The sequence below is a fragment of the Pipistrellus kuhlii genome, unplaced genomic scaffold (assembly GCF_014108245.1).
Source record: "Pipistrellus kuhlii isolate mPipKuh1 unplaced genomic scaffold, mPipKuh1.p scaffold_m20_p_15, whole genome shotgun sequence".
Taxonomy (NCBI): Eukaryota; Metazoa; Chordata; class Mammalia; order Chiroptera; family Vespertilionidae; genus Pipistrellus; species Pipistrellus kuhlii.
The window spans coordinates 33,925,960-33,943,254 of NW_023425460.1; the positions used below are offsets into that span (position 1 = coordinate 33,925,960).

Sequence of the window (17,295 nt, forward strand, 5' to 3'; positions counted from 1 at the left end):
CCAAAGTCACAGGCCTCCCCACTTCCTGCTGCAGCTCCCTGCGTTCTCCAGTGCGGACCGGTGGGAACCAGGCTTCCGCTCCAGCCTCAGGTGAGCTGCCTGGAGAGAGATGAGTAACCCTGGGCTGGCCCGTCTCACAGGGACCGCCCATTGAGCTAATTGTTGACGATGATGGTAGGGGCACTCTCAGTGTGCCAGGCTCCCCAGGAGGTGGCACTGCACCCACTTGGGATGGTCACAGAACCTCCCCCCCCAGGGCAGCACAGCCCGGGACGCAGCAGAACTGGGGTTCAAACCCACACACTCTGGGTCCAGAGTGCATCTGCTACACACGGAGCTTCCGAGGCCGGACCTGAGGCCTAACAGGGTGGAAAGGCAGGCAGAGTCTAGGCAGCGAAGGAGGCAGAGAGGATGCCGGGCGAACTGACAGAGAGCTGCTCCGTCTCGCAGGAAAGCATGCGGCAAGGGGCCGGCAGCCCTGGCTCCCACACGCGGACGCCTGAGGCGCACATGGCACACACATGCACTCGCATGCACACTGGGCAGTACCTGTGACGTCCTTTTTGGGAGACTCAGCCCAGCTGGAGAGCCACACTTCCGAGTCCCCGAGAGCAGGCGGCAGCGGGAGAAGAGAACCAGAGGAGAGAGAACCGTTAGGCAGGCAGGAGGTCCAGCGGGCGAGTGGCTGCAGGCACCCGTAGAGCAGCTGGCGGAAGGCGGGGGAGGGGAGGGGAGTGATTTCCTGGCCCTGGGCTGGCTGCTGGGCGTGGGCCGGCCGGCCGGAGTGATTGCAGAGGCAGAGGCCGGCTGGGATGGGGATAATGAGGTGTCTGCCGAAACGCAGGCATCCTTTGCAGCACAGAGAAGCCCACACAATCCTCGCTTGGATCAGGGCCCGTGGGCTGGGTTGTGACTGCCCTGGAGAAGGCAGCCCGGACCTTTGTCGTTGGCCCTGTGGGTGGCTGGCCCCGCACGGCCACGTGGCTCCAAGGATCCTCACCAGCAGCCTGAGCCGGGAATTCAGACATCAGGGTTGGGGAACCCAAGGCCAGCCTCTAGGCTGGGGCACCGCCCCACTGGCCCGGATATCTTCTCTAGCCCCAGCCCCACCCCCTGAGGAAGACAGACAGGCCCTGGCAGAACGGGAGGACGCCTCATTGTAGAGCCTCACACCTCAACTCCAATCCAGAACGGGGACCTTTAGTGACCAATAGAGATGAGGGCCCTTTTCCAGGCACAGAAACCTGGAACAACTGGTTGTTCGGTCGTTTGGTCGCTTAGGCTATTATATATATATATATGTAGATTATGAGGCAGAAAGCTCTTAGCCTAACCAATGGTGTGAACATTTCCAGCGAATCAACATGCAATCAACATGGACCGTCCACCGTGGTGCACAGCGGCTCATTTACTCCCCACAGCAACCCTCGAGGCGGGTATGCGTTTTCCACCCCATTTTACAGGGAAGGAAAATGAGTTCGGACCAGGGAAGGAACCAGCCCACATTCCCACCAGCACAGAGCGGCAGAGCCAGGCACGGAAGCAGGCCTGGGAACACTCTGGCCGGGGCTTCCTCTGCTGAGCTGTCCATCGCCGCAGGGAGCAGCAGGGGCAGTAAGGAGCGAATGTTGAGATGCACGTTGAGACACAAACCCTTACGCGCACCCTCATCCAAACATAGAGACAGAATCCTTGTACTGCCCACCAGCACCGGCCAGCACTGCTGCCTGACCCGGTAACAGCAGCAAACGTTTACACGGCATCACTGTACACCAAGCATCGTGCTGAGCACTGACATATAGAACTCATTTGTTTTTCTCCATAAACCTGCAACGACACGGTCTTCCCTGCATCTTACTGGCGGGAAAGATGAACTGGAGAGGTTAAATAACTTCCCTGAAGTCCCACAGCTGACAGTGTCCCTCTCCCGTGGGGACACGGACCTCAGGTGACCATTTGGCCGCTCACCCCTTAACCCACCTAACTCTCCCTTGGTCCTTGCTCAGCACCCGCCTTCCGAGGGCAGGCTGGCCCCCCCCACCTAGACCCGGGAAGCTTGGCTCTGCCAGTTCCTGCCGTAAGCCAACAGAGTGGGGGTCCGGTGGAGCGGTTCAGCAAGGTCTCTAGCTCTGCTCCTTTGAGGAAGTCACGCAACCTCTCTGAGCCTGCTCCCTCACTTGTAAAACTCCAGATGAAACGGTACATTGACCTTCTGGGTTGCCGTGAGGCTTAAAGGAGATCATAGGCAGGCAGTGCTCAGCATCCGGTGCCCAGGACACAGCTCCTTGCTCAGTGACCAGCCGCCACCAGCCACATCTCCCCGGAGCTTTGTTCCCTCAGCTCGGGGGCACCAGAAGCAGCACACACACTCCGGGAGCTCCCGGGACGAGACCCGGACGGTGCTCAGACCGGATGCACCAAGAAAATGCTGACACCAGGCAAACCCCAGACATCAGTTGGAGTGGGGGGTGGAGAGACTCTGGGGGGGGGGGGGGTGCACCCAGAGACAAGCTTCCTGTGGCCACAGCCTCCTACGGGGCCAGCAATGGGAAGCCTCCTGGGGCAGACAGAGCTAAGCTGGCCCTGCTTTCATACGAACTAGAGAGGTTAAATAACTTAATTTAACCTTAAAACTAGAGAGGTTAAATAAGTGGGCCTGAGACAGGCTAGATGCAGCTAGGCTTTCCGAGGCTGTGAGTGGGGTGGGCCAAGTGGGTCTGAGTTCAGAATGGGGACTTGGTTGCTGGCCGCCACAGCTTGCTGGGGCTCTCACTTCCTGTGGCCGTGCCCCAGGTGGGCTGCCCCCCAGCAAGGCCGGGCCAGGCTGGTCCCATCACCATCTGGCCCCACCCAGCCAGAGGTTACCCACATCTCTCTTCGTCTCTGCTGGCCTTATGTGGCACACCTCCCTTTTTGGTTTCTTTTGGGATCTTCCGAAGGAAACCTTTTGGGAAGTGCTAACCCCTCTCAGTGAGCCAAGGGAAATGATTTGGCCTGGGCCTGGAGAGCCCGTTCTGCCAGAATAGGAGTTGACAAACTGTTTCTGTAAAGGGCCAGAGAATCAATGTTCTGGGCTTTGTGGGCCATGTGGTCTTCTGCCCAGATTACTCAACCCTGTGAGTGGGCAGTGTGCCAATAAAACTTTATTGACAAAGCCATCTGTTGGGCTGGGCAGGACCTGTGGGCCAGTGGTTTGTCAACCCCTATGTCAGAGAGAGAAGTGGGGATCCTCAGCCCACAGAGACTAAATGCCCACAAGGTCTTGGCTGCTAGGAAATTTTTTTTTTCAAGAATCATCTCAAGGAAATAAAGGTTTATAAAAAAAAGGATTATCTTGACGGATCTTCTACCTTTCTAGGCCTTTGGGGTTTGGGCATTTGGGGCAGACAGGAAACTGAGTCCCTAATAAGTGTGCAGCCTGAGCTCACGCCATGTCCCCCCATCCCCATACGCAGGCCTTTCCTTCTCTCTCCAAAGGAAAATGGGAAGCGAACCAGAAATGAGCCTCTCCTTTTTTATTTTAAGTTTTTTAAACCATGATTTATTTCCCAGTCCCCTGGACCCACAGAATTAATCCAGTTCCATGGTTCCCACCCCCACATCCCCCCTTTGGAGTGCCTGCTGTCCAGCCCACCCGAGCAAGCTGTCTCCCAGGGTGGGAAGGACCCCCTCGGCCTCATTACAATGAACAGAGAACCCCTGGCTCGCAAACCCCGGCCCTCCAGCCAGGAGGCAGACAAGGCTGCTGGCTCGGGGCTGGGAAAACGGAGACAGTGAGATGGGGTGAAGGAGCAAGAGGCAGGCGCGGCCAAATGAGCAGCTGTGACTGACACAAACCAACTGCTTCCTGCCCTCCCAGTTGTCTCTCCCTCCCTCCCTCAGTCTCCTCGAGTGACAGAACCAAGGGCCCTACAGAGCCGGGTCACGGAGTCTGGTGGAAACCGGGGGGCGGCGGGGCATCAGTCCGGGGATCTGCACCACTGATTTTGCTGAGAACTAGCTGCATGGCCTTGGGCAAGTGGCCTGACTTCTCTGGGACCCAATGCTCACATCTGTGGAATCAAGCATTTGGGCCCAGAGTCTCCAAGGCACTTACCTCTCTGATGTTCTCTAGACTCTTCCCGCAGAAACGTGCCCGGCTCCACACTGCGCGTGCACCGCAGCGGAAGAGCCTTTCCAGAGAAACAGGCCGCTGTGCCAGGGAAAACCTCTTGAGCACATGCTCAATATATGGAAACTCAAGGAAAAAAAAGCAAATAATCCCGGAGGTGCAGAGGACGGAGAACTGGAGCAAGAATTTATTTTCATCTTGATCCTTGTGCTTACTCTGCCTCCCGCCCCTTCCCCCCTTATCCCCCCCCCCCCCCCCCCCCCCCGCCCCCCTCCCGAGATTCTGGGCACTGAGCAAATATCTGAGCCTCCTCTCCCTCTGTAACAGGAGGGTGCAAATCACGATCTTGTCTTCTTGGCAGAGCTGTTGTGAAAGTGAGATGGCCTAATGCCTGTGGAAGGTTTTGGAGGGGGACCCAAAGGGGCGTGGACGACAGGGGCAGAGCTGGTGACTAAAGGAGTGTGCGCCTGGCAGACGGGATCCCTCCGCTGCCATCCCGATCACCGCTCTTGGCTTGCAAGACCAGTGAGAACTTAGGCCCAGAGAAAACCAAGTGCCTGTACCTCCTGGCCAAATACAGCTGAGGACACTTGGAGGCGGAACCTGATTCTCGTCAGGCACCGGTGATTATGAAAGTCAAAGAACCATCCTACAGGTGCCGCTGATGTTAAGGAAGTCTTAGAGCACTAGTTAAGTATACAATTTTACCTATATGTTCCCCAAAATTCTAGTTTAGCACTTCTTAGTTGGGATTCAGGAATCTGTATTTTAACAACTCCACCAGGTGATTCTCATCGTGAGAGAAGTTTGGGAAACATTGAGTAAAAACCCAGCATAGCCCTAAGTCAGGAAAGAGACTCTTATTGGTTCACTAGAGGCCCGGTGCATGACATTCATGCACTGGGGGTTGGGGTGGGGGATGGAGAGTCCCCTCAGCCCCGCCTGACTGATGGATACCCTTAGTGCTGCCACAGACATGGGAGAGGTTCCCATCACTGCTGCGGGGCTCATCAGCCATCAGCCTGGCTTGTGGCTGAGCAGTGCTCCCCCTATGGGAGGCACACCGACCATCAGAGCGCAACTCCTACATTGAGCATCTGCCCCCTGCTGGTCAGTGCACATCATAGCAACCGGTTGTTCTGCCATTCAGTCCATTTGCATATTATCCTTCTATTATATAGGTGGATAATAAGATTCCTTTTAGCTTTGAGTAACTCAGGGCAATGAGAACTGGGTTCAATTTACCCAAATCTAGTCTCAAACTATGTTTCCAGGAATCCTTCCTTCCTTGGTGTCAAGCGAGTTCCACCCATCCAAACTAATAAATCCAGAGTGGGCTGAGAGCCCAGGTGGGAGAGACCGGGGTGAGAACAGCCAACAGCACAAACTCCTCAGAGAATGAAAGCAAACCAAGAGCTCAGGGGACCAGGGCAGGGTCACCCTCCTTATCAGCTTACACAGCCCCCGCCCTGGGCTCCAGGGAGGGGAGGAGAAGCAGAGACCCTGCCAGGACCCCCCCCCCCCGAATGGAATGAACACACACACACACACCCCTTCTGCTCCACCAACATCTCAGAATACTGAGCACTCGAGACCTCTCCCTCTGTGGGAATTCTATTGTTCTTACCTCATTGCAGCCTTGAACTGATTTCTAAATAACTGCTGTACTCTATTCTTTTCTCTCCTTTTGTACAGCTAAAACTTTGCACAGGACTAGATTTCTTAGGTTCCCTACAGACTCCAGGTGTTTTTTCTTTTCTTTTCTTTTTGACTAGGCCACCAGGAAACTCTGCCACTGTGTTTAGGCCAGTGGTCAGCAAACTTATTAGTCAACAGAGTCAAATATCAACAGTTCAACGATTGAAATTTCTTTTGAGCCAAAATTTTTTTCAACTTAAACTTCTTCTAACACCACTTCTTCAAAATAGACTCGCCCAGGCTGTGGTATTTTGTGGAAGAGCCACACTCAAGGGGCCAAAGAGCCGCATGTGGCTGGCGAGCTGCAGTTTGCTGACCACGGTTTTAGGTCATTGACTGATTAGGGGCTGACAGCTGCTAGCCCTGTTATTTAAAAATCGTAACAGGCCCTAGATGGTTTTGCTCTGTGGATAGGGTATCAGCCTGTTAACATAGGGTCCCAGGTTCAATTCCTGAGTTGCAAGCTCGATCCCTGGCCCTGATCAGGGCACGTGTAGAAGGCAATCAACCTGTATTTTCTCTCTCTGTACTGCTATTGGGCATATGATAGCTCAAATCTTGATGACAGCCCTACAGGGCTAAAAGTTCTTCACAAAGAAGTAATTTACAAGGCAGTAGCTGAATTTGCATGATATGTTCACTTTAAGGGCCCTGAAATAGGTCATCATTCCCAGAGCAGCAGAAAAAAGGCATAACAGTGAAAATAAAATGAATGCCATCCAGAAAAAGGATGTCCCAGATTAACACACTGCAGACGGATCACAAGAATTCTTGCTTCGTATTACACATTATTTTTAAATGGGAGACATAAGAACATTAAACCAAGTGAGTGTGGGATCCTGTGTGACTGCCCAGGTTACACCTGCCTGAAACAAATCCCACCTTGGAGGCCATGAGTATAGGAAGCAGGGCTAAGGCCCTGAGCTGCTGCTGTAACAACATTTTAAGCCCTCACCCCATCAGTTCAAGTCCATGATTTTTTCTTTTTTTTTTTAAATCCTCACCCAAGGACTTGCTAGAGAGAAATATTGATATGGGAAGACAGGCCATTGTTTGTCTCTAGGTCCTTCCTTTCCCGATCTCTGGCTTCTTGGTGACAACCCAAAGGCTGGAAGAAGCATGTGGGGACTGGGACTCCAGACCAGAGAAGGGGAGACATTTGCCTAAGATCACACAGCAGGAGAGTGGCAGGGCTGGGGCCAGAACAATTATATTAGTTCCCACTTTCTGAACATTCCTGTTGGGCACTGTGCCAAAGGTTTTATGAGCCCTACCTAATTTAATCCTGACAGCAATCTGTATTTTACACAGGCAGACAGCAGGACCCAGAGGTTTTTTTTCCCAAGGCCCCACAGCAAAGAAGCGATGGCCCAGACTTGAGCCCAGGCAGGCTGGCCAGGAGCTGGGAACAAAGGGGCCTCAAACAGGGAACTATATTCTCTGGATCCTCCCTGGCCATGGGCCAAGGGAGGCCCATTTATTTCTGCCGGGCTTCTCTTTGTAAACGCAGCCATATTCCTATTCGTTTTTACTCTCAGTAAGGAGGGGCCGCCTCCTTCCCCAGGAGCTGCCTTTCCCAGAAACCAGGGTCCACATAGGGGCAGCCCCACCCGGGGTAGGAATGCACTGCTGACCCTCCAGCAACTCGGCTCAGCAGTCAGAGAACAGTCAGTTTCCCCGGCTCAGGTGGGGAATGGGGTGGGGTGGAGGCTGGGCTGGGTCTAAAACCATTCCACAGCCCCTTAGGGATCAAGTTCAAAGGCACTTTGGCCCCCGGGCTAGGCCATAGCTGAGACAGCAGAGACAGCCCAGCCTAAGTGGGTAAGGGCAGAGCGGCCAAGGAGCCCAGGGGGCACTGCAATTGCCTAGACTCTAGGCCCTACAGGGTCTATGTGGGCAGGAGGTGGTGGGCAGGTCTGCCATCCTCCCTCCATTTGCTGGAAAGACCCGAAGCTTCCAGGTTAAATCAAGACAGGTGCTGTGGTTAGCCAGAGGCAGTGTGGGTAGACCGAGGGGTGCGGGGTGGGAAGGCAGGAGAGGTCCTGAGCCTCACTCCCAGCAGCTGCTGCCTGACCCCACAGCAAGCCTCCCCCTCGGTTCTCAGGTTCCCCCCCTCCCCATGCCGGGCGGTGGTGTGCAGAGATGAGACAAACTCAGCTTTGTTCAGAGTTCCAGGAGCCCAGCCACCCCCCTCCCTGGAGCATCTGCCTTGGTGGTCCTCCCCCACTGACTGGGCTAGCCCCTAGCAAAGCCTGTAGCTGTGGGGACGAGGCAGCAGCAGGAACGGGGGCCAGCAGAGCAGGATGGGAGTGAGCAGCTGCTGGGTCTGCAGGCCCTCAGCTCTGCAGTCCATCTCCCTCCCTGACTGTCTCTGCGAGAGCTAGGAGTGAGTGATGGAGTCAACAGCAATGGCCCAGACCTGGCAGGGCCAGCCCAGGGCCACAGCAAGTGGCATGTCTTGTGTTCTCAAGACTGGACTCTTGCTATCAGATTATCAATTAAATTCGTGCAAGGGGGGAGGGAGGAATCCATCAGTCCAGCCTGCACCCTCTCCAATCTGGGACCTCCCCGGGGATGTCCAACTGCCAGGATTGGGCCTAAACCGGCAGTTGGATATCCCTCTCACGATCCGGGACCACTGGCTCCTAATTGCTCAACTGCCTGCCTGCCTGATCACCCCTAAATGCTCTCCCCTGCCTGCCTGATCACCCCTAAATGCTCTCCACAATTTTGAGGGCCCTGGCTATGATTAACTGACTCTCCACCATCTGTCTCCAAGCTTTGGAGACAGGGCACAGATAGTCAGGATCACAGACACTTCCCCAGGTGTTCCTGCCTGCGTCAGGAGTTACACAGGTTGGGAGAGGCAACGTAATTCCCTCATCCACCTTCCCGGTCCTGGTGGAGCTGCCACTCATGGACTTCTTCACTCCTGAGGCTGCCCAGACTGAGCAGAGGGAGGGCACACTGGGGCTGGAGTGGGGTAGGGGTGCAAGAGGGCCGAATCCTGGAGGCTGGCAACTGTAACTGGACCTTGACTTTGGGGCAGAGCTCGCAATGCTTCAGCTGGCATCTGGCTGGACACTGCCCTCAATGGAGTCAGGCAGGGGTGGGAGTGAGGCCAGAGATGGGGATGACCCAGTTTTCAGGGTTTGCCATCTTCCCTCATCTTGCCCTGAACAGCATCTCTGAATTGCTCACTGTCTGTGTCAACTGGCTCCAGAACGTCTGGTTAGCACTATAGTCCTAGCAAGTGTCTGGTACATAAGTAGACTCAAAATTTGTTATGAGTCTCTCCCACCAGATCGTAAGTTCCTTCAGGGTCTTAACCCTGTCAGCATCCTCACAGCACCCTGAACACAGCAGGTGGTGCCCAATGAATCTTCAGTGGCTCACGGGAGGGTGCACATTCACTGCGCTCGGTCCCAAGGGTTTCACATGGAAACAGGACCGGCTTACCCCTCTGCTCTGAGGTACTCTTCGCACTAGGACCTTGCACTCTCTCTGGTCCAGGTTTGTCTGTTAAGCCACATACGGGCCTTCTTAGGCTGGCGAAGACCCCGAGCCATGCTTGTGCTGGGCAGAGTGCTCACGGGCAGGTACCCGGACCCGACAGAACATCCCTGGAAGACTGCCGGCTCCCAGGATCTGCCGTAAAGCCCTTTAAAGACACTTAAGAAAATTATCTAGCTCTCTCTTGTTTGGCTCAGTGGATGCAGGGGTCTTCAAACTACGGCCCACGGGCCACATGCGGCCCGCAGAGGAGCCTGATCCGGCCCGCCAGGTTTTTTGGGCAGTGAGCGCAGCCGAGGTGTAACAGTAGGAATTAGTAGTTCATATAGTCCGGCCCTCCAGCTCTCTGAGGGACCATGATCTGGCCCCCACTTTAAAAAGTTTGAAGATGCCTGGTAGAGCGTCGGCCTGAAGACTGAATAGTCCCAAGTTCCGGTCAAGGGCATGTACCTCGGTTGCAAGCACATCCCCAGTGGGGGGTGTGCAGGAGGCAGCTGATCGATGTTTCTATTATTGATGTTTCTAACTCTCTATCCCTCTCCCTCTCCCTGTAAAAAATCAATAGAATATATATTTTTAAGAATACCTATAACCAATACGGTCTATGGAAAGGTGGATGTTGCAGGCAATGGGAGTCTAAGCAAGAACAACTGGCTCATCTGTAATGCCTGGTAGGAGCGGAGTTCAGCAGGCTCAGAGGAGCCCCCATGGTGTGCGCTGAGTACCCCTGGGTCTCTCCTCACCCCCGTCCCTCTCCTCCTCTGTGAGGGCCAGGACCAACCCCCTGACCTCTCAGACGCCACATAAACACACAAGCACTGTCAATACTTGGGAAATCCCCACATCTGGCTCTCACGTGACCGAGCGATGCCCAGAAGGCCGCGGCGGATGGGGAGGGGGCGCTGGGGGACAGGGGAGGGTCAGGCGTGTGAGCTCCCCCAAGAACCAGAGTTAACCCTTTGGCACGACGGCACAGGGCCTCTGGCCGATGCAGAGCCTCCACCTGGAGAGAAGCAGGAAGAAGGCCCAGTGCGCAGAGGGCCATGGCTCACACACAGAGGGAAGGTGGGACCGCTTCCCTGTGGCTGATGTCACTGTGGACCATCAACCACTGGGGAAACGCACTGGCTGGCGACCCCTTCTTCAGGGAGACCAGGCTGTGAGGGAGGCAGTGACCACAGCCCAGGGCCAGGCACCTGGCTGGGGCACCATTAAGTCAGGAGTCATGCCCTCCTCTCCAGGCCAAGACCTACGTCTCTCAGGAGACCCCACAGCGAGTCCTCCTAATGGTAAGGAAAGGGTTTTGGGGCAAGTTCTCTCCCGCCCAGGCACACGTATTCATTTTACACTTAGAACCTTTACAGTTTCAACGAGAGAAGGAGTGGCCTCTGCATGTCAGCCCCACCGGCAGGTGCTCGGGAAGCTGAGCACCTGCCTCAGCCCCGTCTGGAAGAGCGGCCCCCTCGGACGGCCGATGCTGAGAGTACAGAGCAGCTGCCCCCTGCACGGCAGCTCGCCCTCTTCTCCAGGCTGACTCATTCAAACCCTCCGCCAGCCTGGTCCGTGTGGCTCCGGGGTTGAGCACTGATCTATGAACCAGGAGGACACGGTCCGTTTCCCAGTCAGAGCACATGCCTGGATGATTCTCTCTCATCATTGATGTTTCTATCTCTCTATCCTCTCCTTTTCTCTCTCTGAAATCAATAAAAAATATATTTAAAATATATTTTAAAAAAATAAAAACCTCCGAAAACCGGGGCTCATTTGACAAACCTCCTTCTCTCTCTGCCCCAACCCCACCATAGCACTTGGGCATCACATTATAACTGCTGGTCGCCGTCTCACCTCCCCAGCCCGACGGAGAATCCTGAGGACAAGGATCTCCTTGGATCCGCCTCAGTGTCCCTGAGCCCCCACGCAGGGCCTGGTGCAGAGGAAGTGTCTACACCACAGCCCAGCCGTGGCAGAGCAGTGAGGTCAGCTCGCGGCCTGGCAGGAACCATCTAAGCTGGGAAGGGACGCCTAGTACCAGTGGCCATTCAGAAACTCATTCCTATCGATCCGTCCCCAAGGGTTTGTCCACCCCCTCACCAAGTTCCCCCCGACACACACACACACACACACACACACACACACACACACACCGGACCCAGGAGAGCTGCTACCTGAGAGAGCAACCAACCGAGGCCCACTAATCAGATGCAAATGAGATGCAAATGAGGACTTTAGGAGGTGTTCTGAGCCACCAGGCAGCAGGGAGGAATGGGGGCAGGGGTGGGAGTGGACCGACCAGGAGACAGAACTGGGACAAGGGGCATTAAAATGTGCACGTTTCCTAGCCCTAGCTGGTTTGGCTCAGTGGACAGGGCGTCGGCCTGCGGACTCAAGGGTCCCAGGTTCGATTCCAGTCAAGGTCATGTACCTTGGTTGTTGGCACATCCCCAGTGGGGGATGTACAGGAGGTGGCTGATCAATGTTTCTCACTCATTGATGTTTCTAACTCTCTATCCCTCTCCCTAAAAAAAAAAAAAAAATCAATAAAATATATATAAAAAGAAAAAAATGTGCCAATGTGCATGTTTTCTTGCGGGCCTTTGCCAATGTACAAAGAGAGGCCAAGCCGAAACCGGTTTGGCTCAGTGGATAGAGTGTCAGCTTGCGAATTGAAGGGTCCCGGCTTCGATTCCGGTCAAGGGCATGTACCTTGGTTGTGGGCACATCCCCAGTGGGGGGTGTGCAGGAGGCAGCTGATCGATGATTCTCTCTCATCGATGTTTCTAACTCTATCCCTCTCTATAAAAAAATCAATAAAATATATATATTTAAAAACACACACACACACAAAAAAAGAGAGGCCAGGCTTGGCCTCTTGTCACTAGCCTGTCATCACAGCTTTACAAGGCCCTCACCCTCCTGCCAGGAACAGTTATGCACTCAACTCTGACCTAGATCCAACACTCCGGGGCCGAAGGTGCCCCCGGGCCGAGCTGGGGTGGCCTGGGATGATGGGAAAGGCAGCCCCCAGAACCTGCGGGGGGGGGGGGGGGGGCCCTCCGGCCACACCGCCTCGAGCCAGGAGCAGCATGCAGAAGGAGCACAGGGAAGGGAAGTCCAGTTTTCTCGGTACAAGACTCCAGGTCTGCCAGGAACACAACGCATCTTTGTGCCAGCTGACGGGGCCATGCGTGGCGATGACAAGATCCAGGGGGCAAAGCAGCAAGAACTGGGGAAAACCACTTCCCCCCCTTCTCCCGCCACAAACATCTAAGTTTTAGTGAAACTTTGGAAACAATTTTTTTTTTTTTTTTGCCTCCAATTTCAAAACTGGCCCATTATAAAAAGGCCACAGGCCAACGCGGTTACACACGCGACATTTCCATTTCTAAACAGAGTAACTTTAGATCAGAAAAAAGGTGCTAAAACAATAAGTAACGCGCATTTCCCCAACTCTTTGTTTTTTCCACTGGCTCCGTCATTCCTGGAAGTGCTGCCTCTTTTGTCACATGTCTGTAAACCAAGCCGGGGTGAGAAACAAGCTGCTTCCTGGCCGAGGGCCGCGGTGGGCAGCGTGTCTTTGCTGGACCCAAGAAGGAAGCCTGGTGGAAACAGAAGGCAGATGGGAATCCTGTCCCTGCCTTCTGATGAGGCGGGACGGGAGGCCAGTGGCGGGGCAGGCCCCTTCCATAGCCACTCTCCAAGGCCCCAAAAGCTGGGCCAGTGTCCACTGTCCTCTGGCGGGTCCCCCTTTCCTACGCTGGCCCAGCCCCCCAATGTGGGCGGTAACCAAATGCATCTGCAAGGTTCCACCTAGCTGCTGTCCATCACAGGGACGCTGATCCTTCTGCCGCTTCACTACCCATCTACCCATCAACCCTGGGGACGACCCTCCAAACGTCCACCCTGGATTGATCTCGGAATCCCTGGGGAGTCCGTCAAAATGCTGTTTCCTGGCACCACCCCCAGAGGTGCTGGCTCAGCAGGTGTGGGCAGGGCCAGGGAGCCGGTACGTCGGTTGGCGAGATGCTGAAGCACACCTCCAGGCTCTGCACAGACTGTTCCCTGCCGGACCACCTGCCTGTTCCCTGCAGAAGCCGTGGCTGGAGCGAGGGGGCAGAAAGAGACTCAGCCGGGCTGAGTGTCAAGGCTGCCCGCTAGCCGCCTCCAGGCTGGGAGCGTTCTCCTTGCCGCCCCTCGCCCCGTGGCGCTGAAGGGCTGGCTGCCTTGGGCTGTGGGAGCTGTGACACACACACACACACACACACACACACACACACACACACGTGAGCATCACTGCCACGTGGGCTGGCCGCGGAGCTGCCCAATCCATCAGCCTCCTTTCATTCCCAATTAGTTGGCTTTGAACTCGGGGGATGACATCAGGCTGAGGACCTGCAGCCACGAAAATTAAAAATTGTTTAAAACACCAGCCCGGGTGCGATGAGCCAGAGGCGATGCCTTCACAAGGCACGCCCGCTCTTGGAACTGGCCGCCGGACGGTGCCAGGAAGATCCTGGCCCTCCCCGCTCAGCAGCCTGGGCCCGCTCACTGTGGAGGGGTGGCTCGGGCAGACAGACCTACCTCCCCTCACCCTCTCCCCGACACACAGGCTCCTGGTCTGTCTTGGGAAATAGTTTGCAAAGTCCTGCTGATGCTCTCTCTCTCCAAGGCTTCCTTTCCAGATTCATCTCCTGCCCCCACTAACCCCTTGCCCGCCCCCCCCAACAGACACACACCCTCCCTAGTCCTTCTCTCCTGCCAGACTGGACACCTCTCCTTCCCTCAATTTCTCACACTCAATCCAGCCTCCAAGTCTCTGCTCATACCTCCCCCCTCCATCCCTACCTGCCCACCCCTTGCTCATCTCAGTCTCTCCCTTCCTCCAGGACACTGCCCCCCCGCCCCCCCCCCGACACACACACACTTATCTCAGTCTCTCCCTTCCTCCAGGACACAGCTCTACACCCCCCCCCACACACACACACACACATCCTTTATGTGATTCCTGCAGCTTGAGGACCACAACCCATCCTGCCTTGTATGTGTTAATGAACCCCTGACAATGCCCTGCTTTCTCAGCTGAGCTGTGAGCTCCAAGAGGCCAGGGACCAGCCACCGCTGAAGAGGAATGAGCCTCAGGGAAGCCTGCACACTCACACGGGGGAGTGGCGGAGGCTGCATCTGCTTTGTCTCTGTCCTGCTCCCTCTGTGGCTGGTGGGCAGGCCCGGGACCAAGAGCGCTGGCTCTGCTCTGTGTCCCAGGGCATCCTCTGGGGGGAGGGGAGACGCGGGAGGGCTTAAGAGCTGCTTTCTCTGCTGCACCATGGCCCCCTCACACCTCCGCCTCCTCCCAGGTCCTGCCCACCCCTCTCCTTGGCCAGGCAGCAGCCTCTCTCTTAGTTGCTTCGTTGGTAAAAGGAGAAGGCCAACTCACTTTCTATAGTAGCTGGTGCACGTGGGTGGGTCTTTGCTTTCAGGAAATCTACTTCATTAGGAACCAAATTCATAGAAAGAGAAACTAAGGGGATGTTAGTCATACTCTGCAGAGACCCTTTATCCGATTAGGAATTCCTTGTGACCAAGGGGGTCCTTTTAAAGCCTCAGGGGGCTCTGTCTGGGAACTGCCCACTAGAGGTCTTCAGAGCCCACGTCCTGGTCACTTAGGGATCCGATAGGCCTTGGCTCCGGAAGGAACAGGTTTCAGCAGAAAGAGGTCTGGATCAGAAGGACTGGGTTCGAATCCCCCGTCGACTTGGCTAGGTGACCTTGGGTAAGTTCGTTAACCTACCTTTCCTGGTCTGTAAGTGGGGGGAGGGGAGGAGTTACAGCAAGACCACCTGCCTGGGTTATTGTAGGCTTATTGGCCATTATGAGATGGTGCACACTCTGCCTTCCCCCGCCTGATCAAGGCGTCACTCATGGCAGAGGGCAAATCTGCAGCCAGTGGTCTCTCCTGGTTGACTGCCAGACACCTAAGGGGCGCCTCCTATTCATCATAAAAGTAGCTTAACCTTTAGTGAGTGTTTACTGTACCAAGCAGTGTTGGAGGTAACACTTCATATGGATTAACTCGTCTTCAAGCCTCAAACAATCTGAGGAAATGCTATCATTATCCCATTTCACAGATGAGGAAACAGAGGCACCGGCAAGGTGAGGACTTTCCCAGAGCGAGGGCATGAAGCTAGGCCTTTTGGTCCTGGAGTCCGTGTTCTCAATTCCACAGCATACTCTGCCCATGGCCGAGTCTAGGTCCATCTCCTCTGGGCCAGGCCCAGGGCTCACAGACGGAAATAAATGCTTCATGTGGGTCTTTATTCTCAAATTAAAGATAAAATCTGCCCTGCCTGGTTTGGTCCAGTGGGTAGAGTGTTGGCCTGTGGACTGAAGAGTCCTGAGTTCGATTCTGGTCAAGGGCACATGCCCCAGTTGTGGGTTCAATCCCCAGTAGGGGGTGTGAGGAGGCAGCTAATCAAATTCTCTCTCATCACTGATGTTTCTCTCTCCCCCTCTGAAATCAATAAAAATATATTTTTTTAAAGCCAAATTCTCTCCTCCTTCCAGAACCCATCAATAACTAAAACAACAATGGTAGCTACTACTATTGGGAGCTTGCTATGTGCCAGGCCCTCTGCTAATTCAACCCTTGCATTTAATCGAGGCAAGTACAATTTGTACCCCCATTTTCCATATGGGGGTGTGAAGGTCATGGGTTAAGTACGTTGCCAGGTCACAGAGCAAATGCAGGGCAGAGAAGGGGTTCAAGCCCTGTCTGTCTGATGCCAAGACCTAACTCTTACCTCCAAGTAAAACATGCTTCTCCTTGATGTCACTACAGGAAGGCTGATCTCCGTAATTCTGTCCAATAATAATAATGCAGGTTTTATGATCAACTAAAATGGAAGCTGGCCTGAACTCACCAAGTATTCCAAAGAAAAGTATAAAGTAAACAGGATTTCATGAGAAGCATCAATACTTGCCCAAGAAAACGAACTTGTGACACTCTTGAGCAACCTTATTTTTATTTACTAGTAAACTAGTGGCAGCTTCCCAGAACTGCTGGGAAGAGGACCAGTCCTTCGCCCAGCAACTATGTCAGGGCCAGATCGATTCCACAGGATCCGTGGCCTCCTGCGCCCCCTAGTGGCGCAACTCAGAACTCCTCAGTCATGGGCCCTGGACAATGCCACTCCTAGAGCTGAGAGCACCATTCCAGCCCCTGCCCACACCAGGTGCTCTGAGGTCCCAGAGCAGCGCTCACCTCAGGCCAATCACAGCTAACAGCAACAGGCCCTTCCGACTGCCAGGCACAAAGCCCTCTAATGGCATCACCTCCTAGAACCCTCTGCACCTTCCTGCAGGCAGCTGCTCAGATAACGAACTCCTTTTACAGGAGTGACCATTAGTTTTGTCTGTCAACTTGGCTAGGCTACAGTCCCCCGTTTTTCAACCACACACTAACCTAGGTGCTGCTGGGGAAGATATTTTGCAGATGTGATCAAATCCATAATTACTTTGCTTTCAGTGAGATTATCTACATACTGGGGGGGGGGGGGGGGGGGTTGGTGGGGTGTTGAGCCAATCAGCTGGAAGGCCTTAAGGGCAGAGCTGGGATTTCACAAGGAAAAAAAGGAAAAAAAAGTTTCACCTGTGGGCCAAACCCCAGCCTGCCCTTGGATTTCACACTTGCCTAGTCAGCCAGATTCTTGCAAGAAATCTCTGAGTACAGATATGGCTCCTCCTGATTCTGTTTCTCTGGTTGACCCCTGACTAACACAACAGAACAGGGGAGGTAACGGAGCCGAGGTGGCCTGACCAGCAACATGTGGGACTAAGGCTGGAAGTCCATACAACCTGACTCTTCCCAGCGCCCAGGAAAGCTCCCCCACAGCCCACACCGCCATCAGATCCAGCCCTCCCCGCAACTGCAGCTGGCATCCTCACCACTCATCTGTCTCATCACCAGCCAGAAAAAGGCT

General features: G+C 54.7%; 1 protein-coding gene across 4 annotated transcripts in view; it reads right to left on the bottom strand.

The window, feature by feature from the left end:
- Positions 1 to 17,295, bottom strand: part of SH3PXD2A (SH3 and PX domains 2A) — a 216,100-nt gene that overhangs the window by 60,678 nt on the left and 138,127 nt on the right. For 2 of the 4 annotated variants that reach the window (XM_036438926.2, XM_036438924.2), the window contains exon 7: positions 550 to 594. The exons of the other annotated variants lie outside the window; for them this stretch is intronic. In XM_036438926.2, coding sequence (XP_036294819.1) covers positions 550 to 594 — 45 coding nt within the window. The remainder of the gene's footprint in view (positions 1 to 549; positions 595 to 17,295) is intronic. 4 annotated transcript variants of the gene reach the window in all.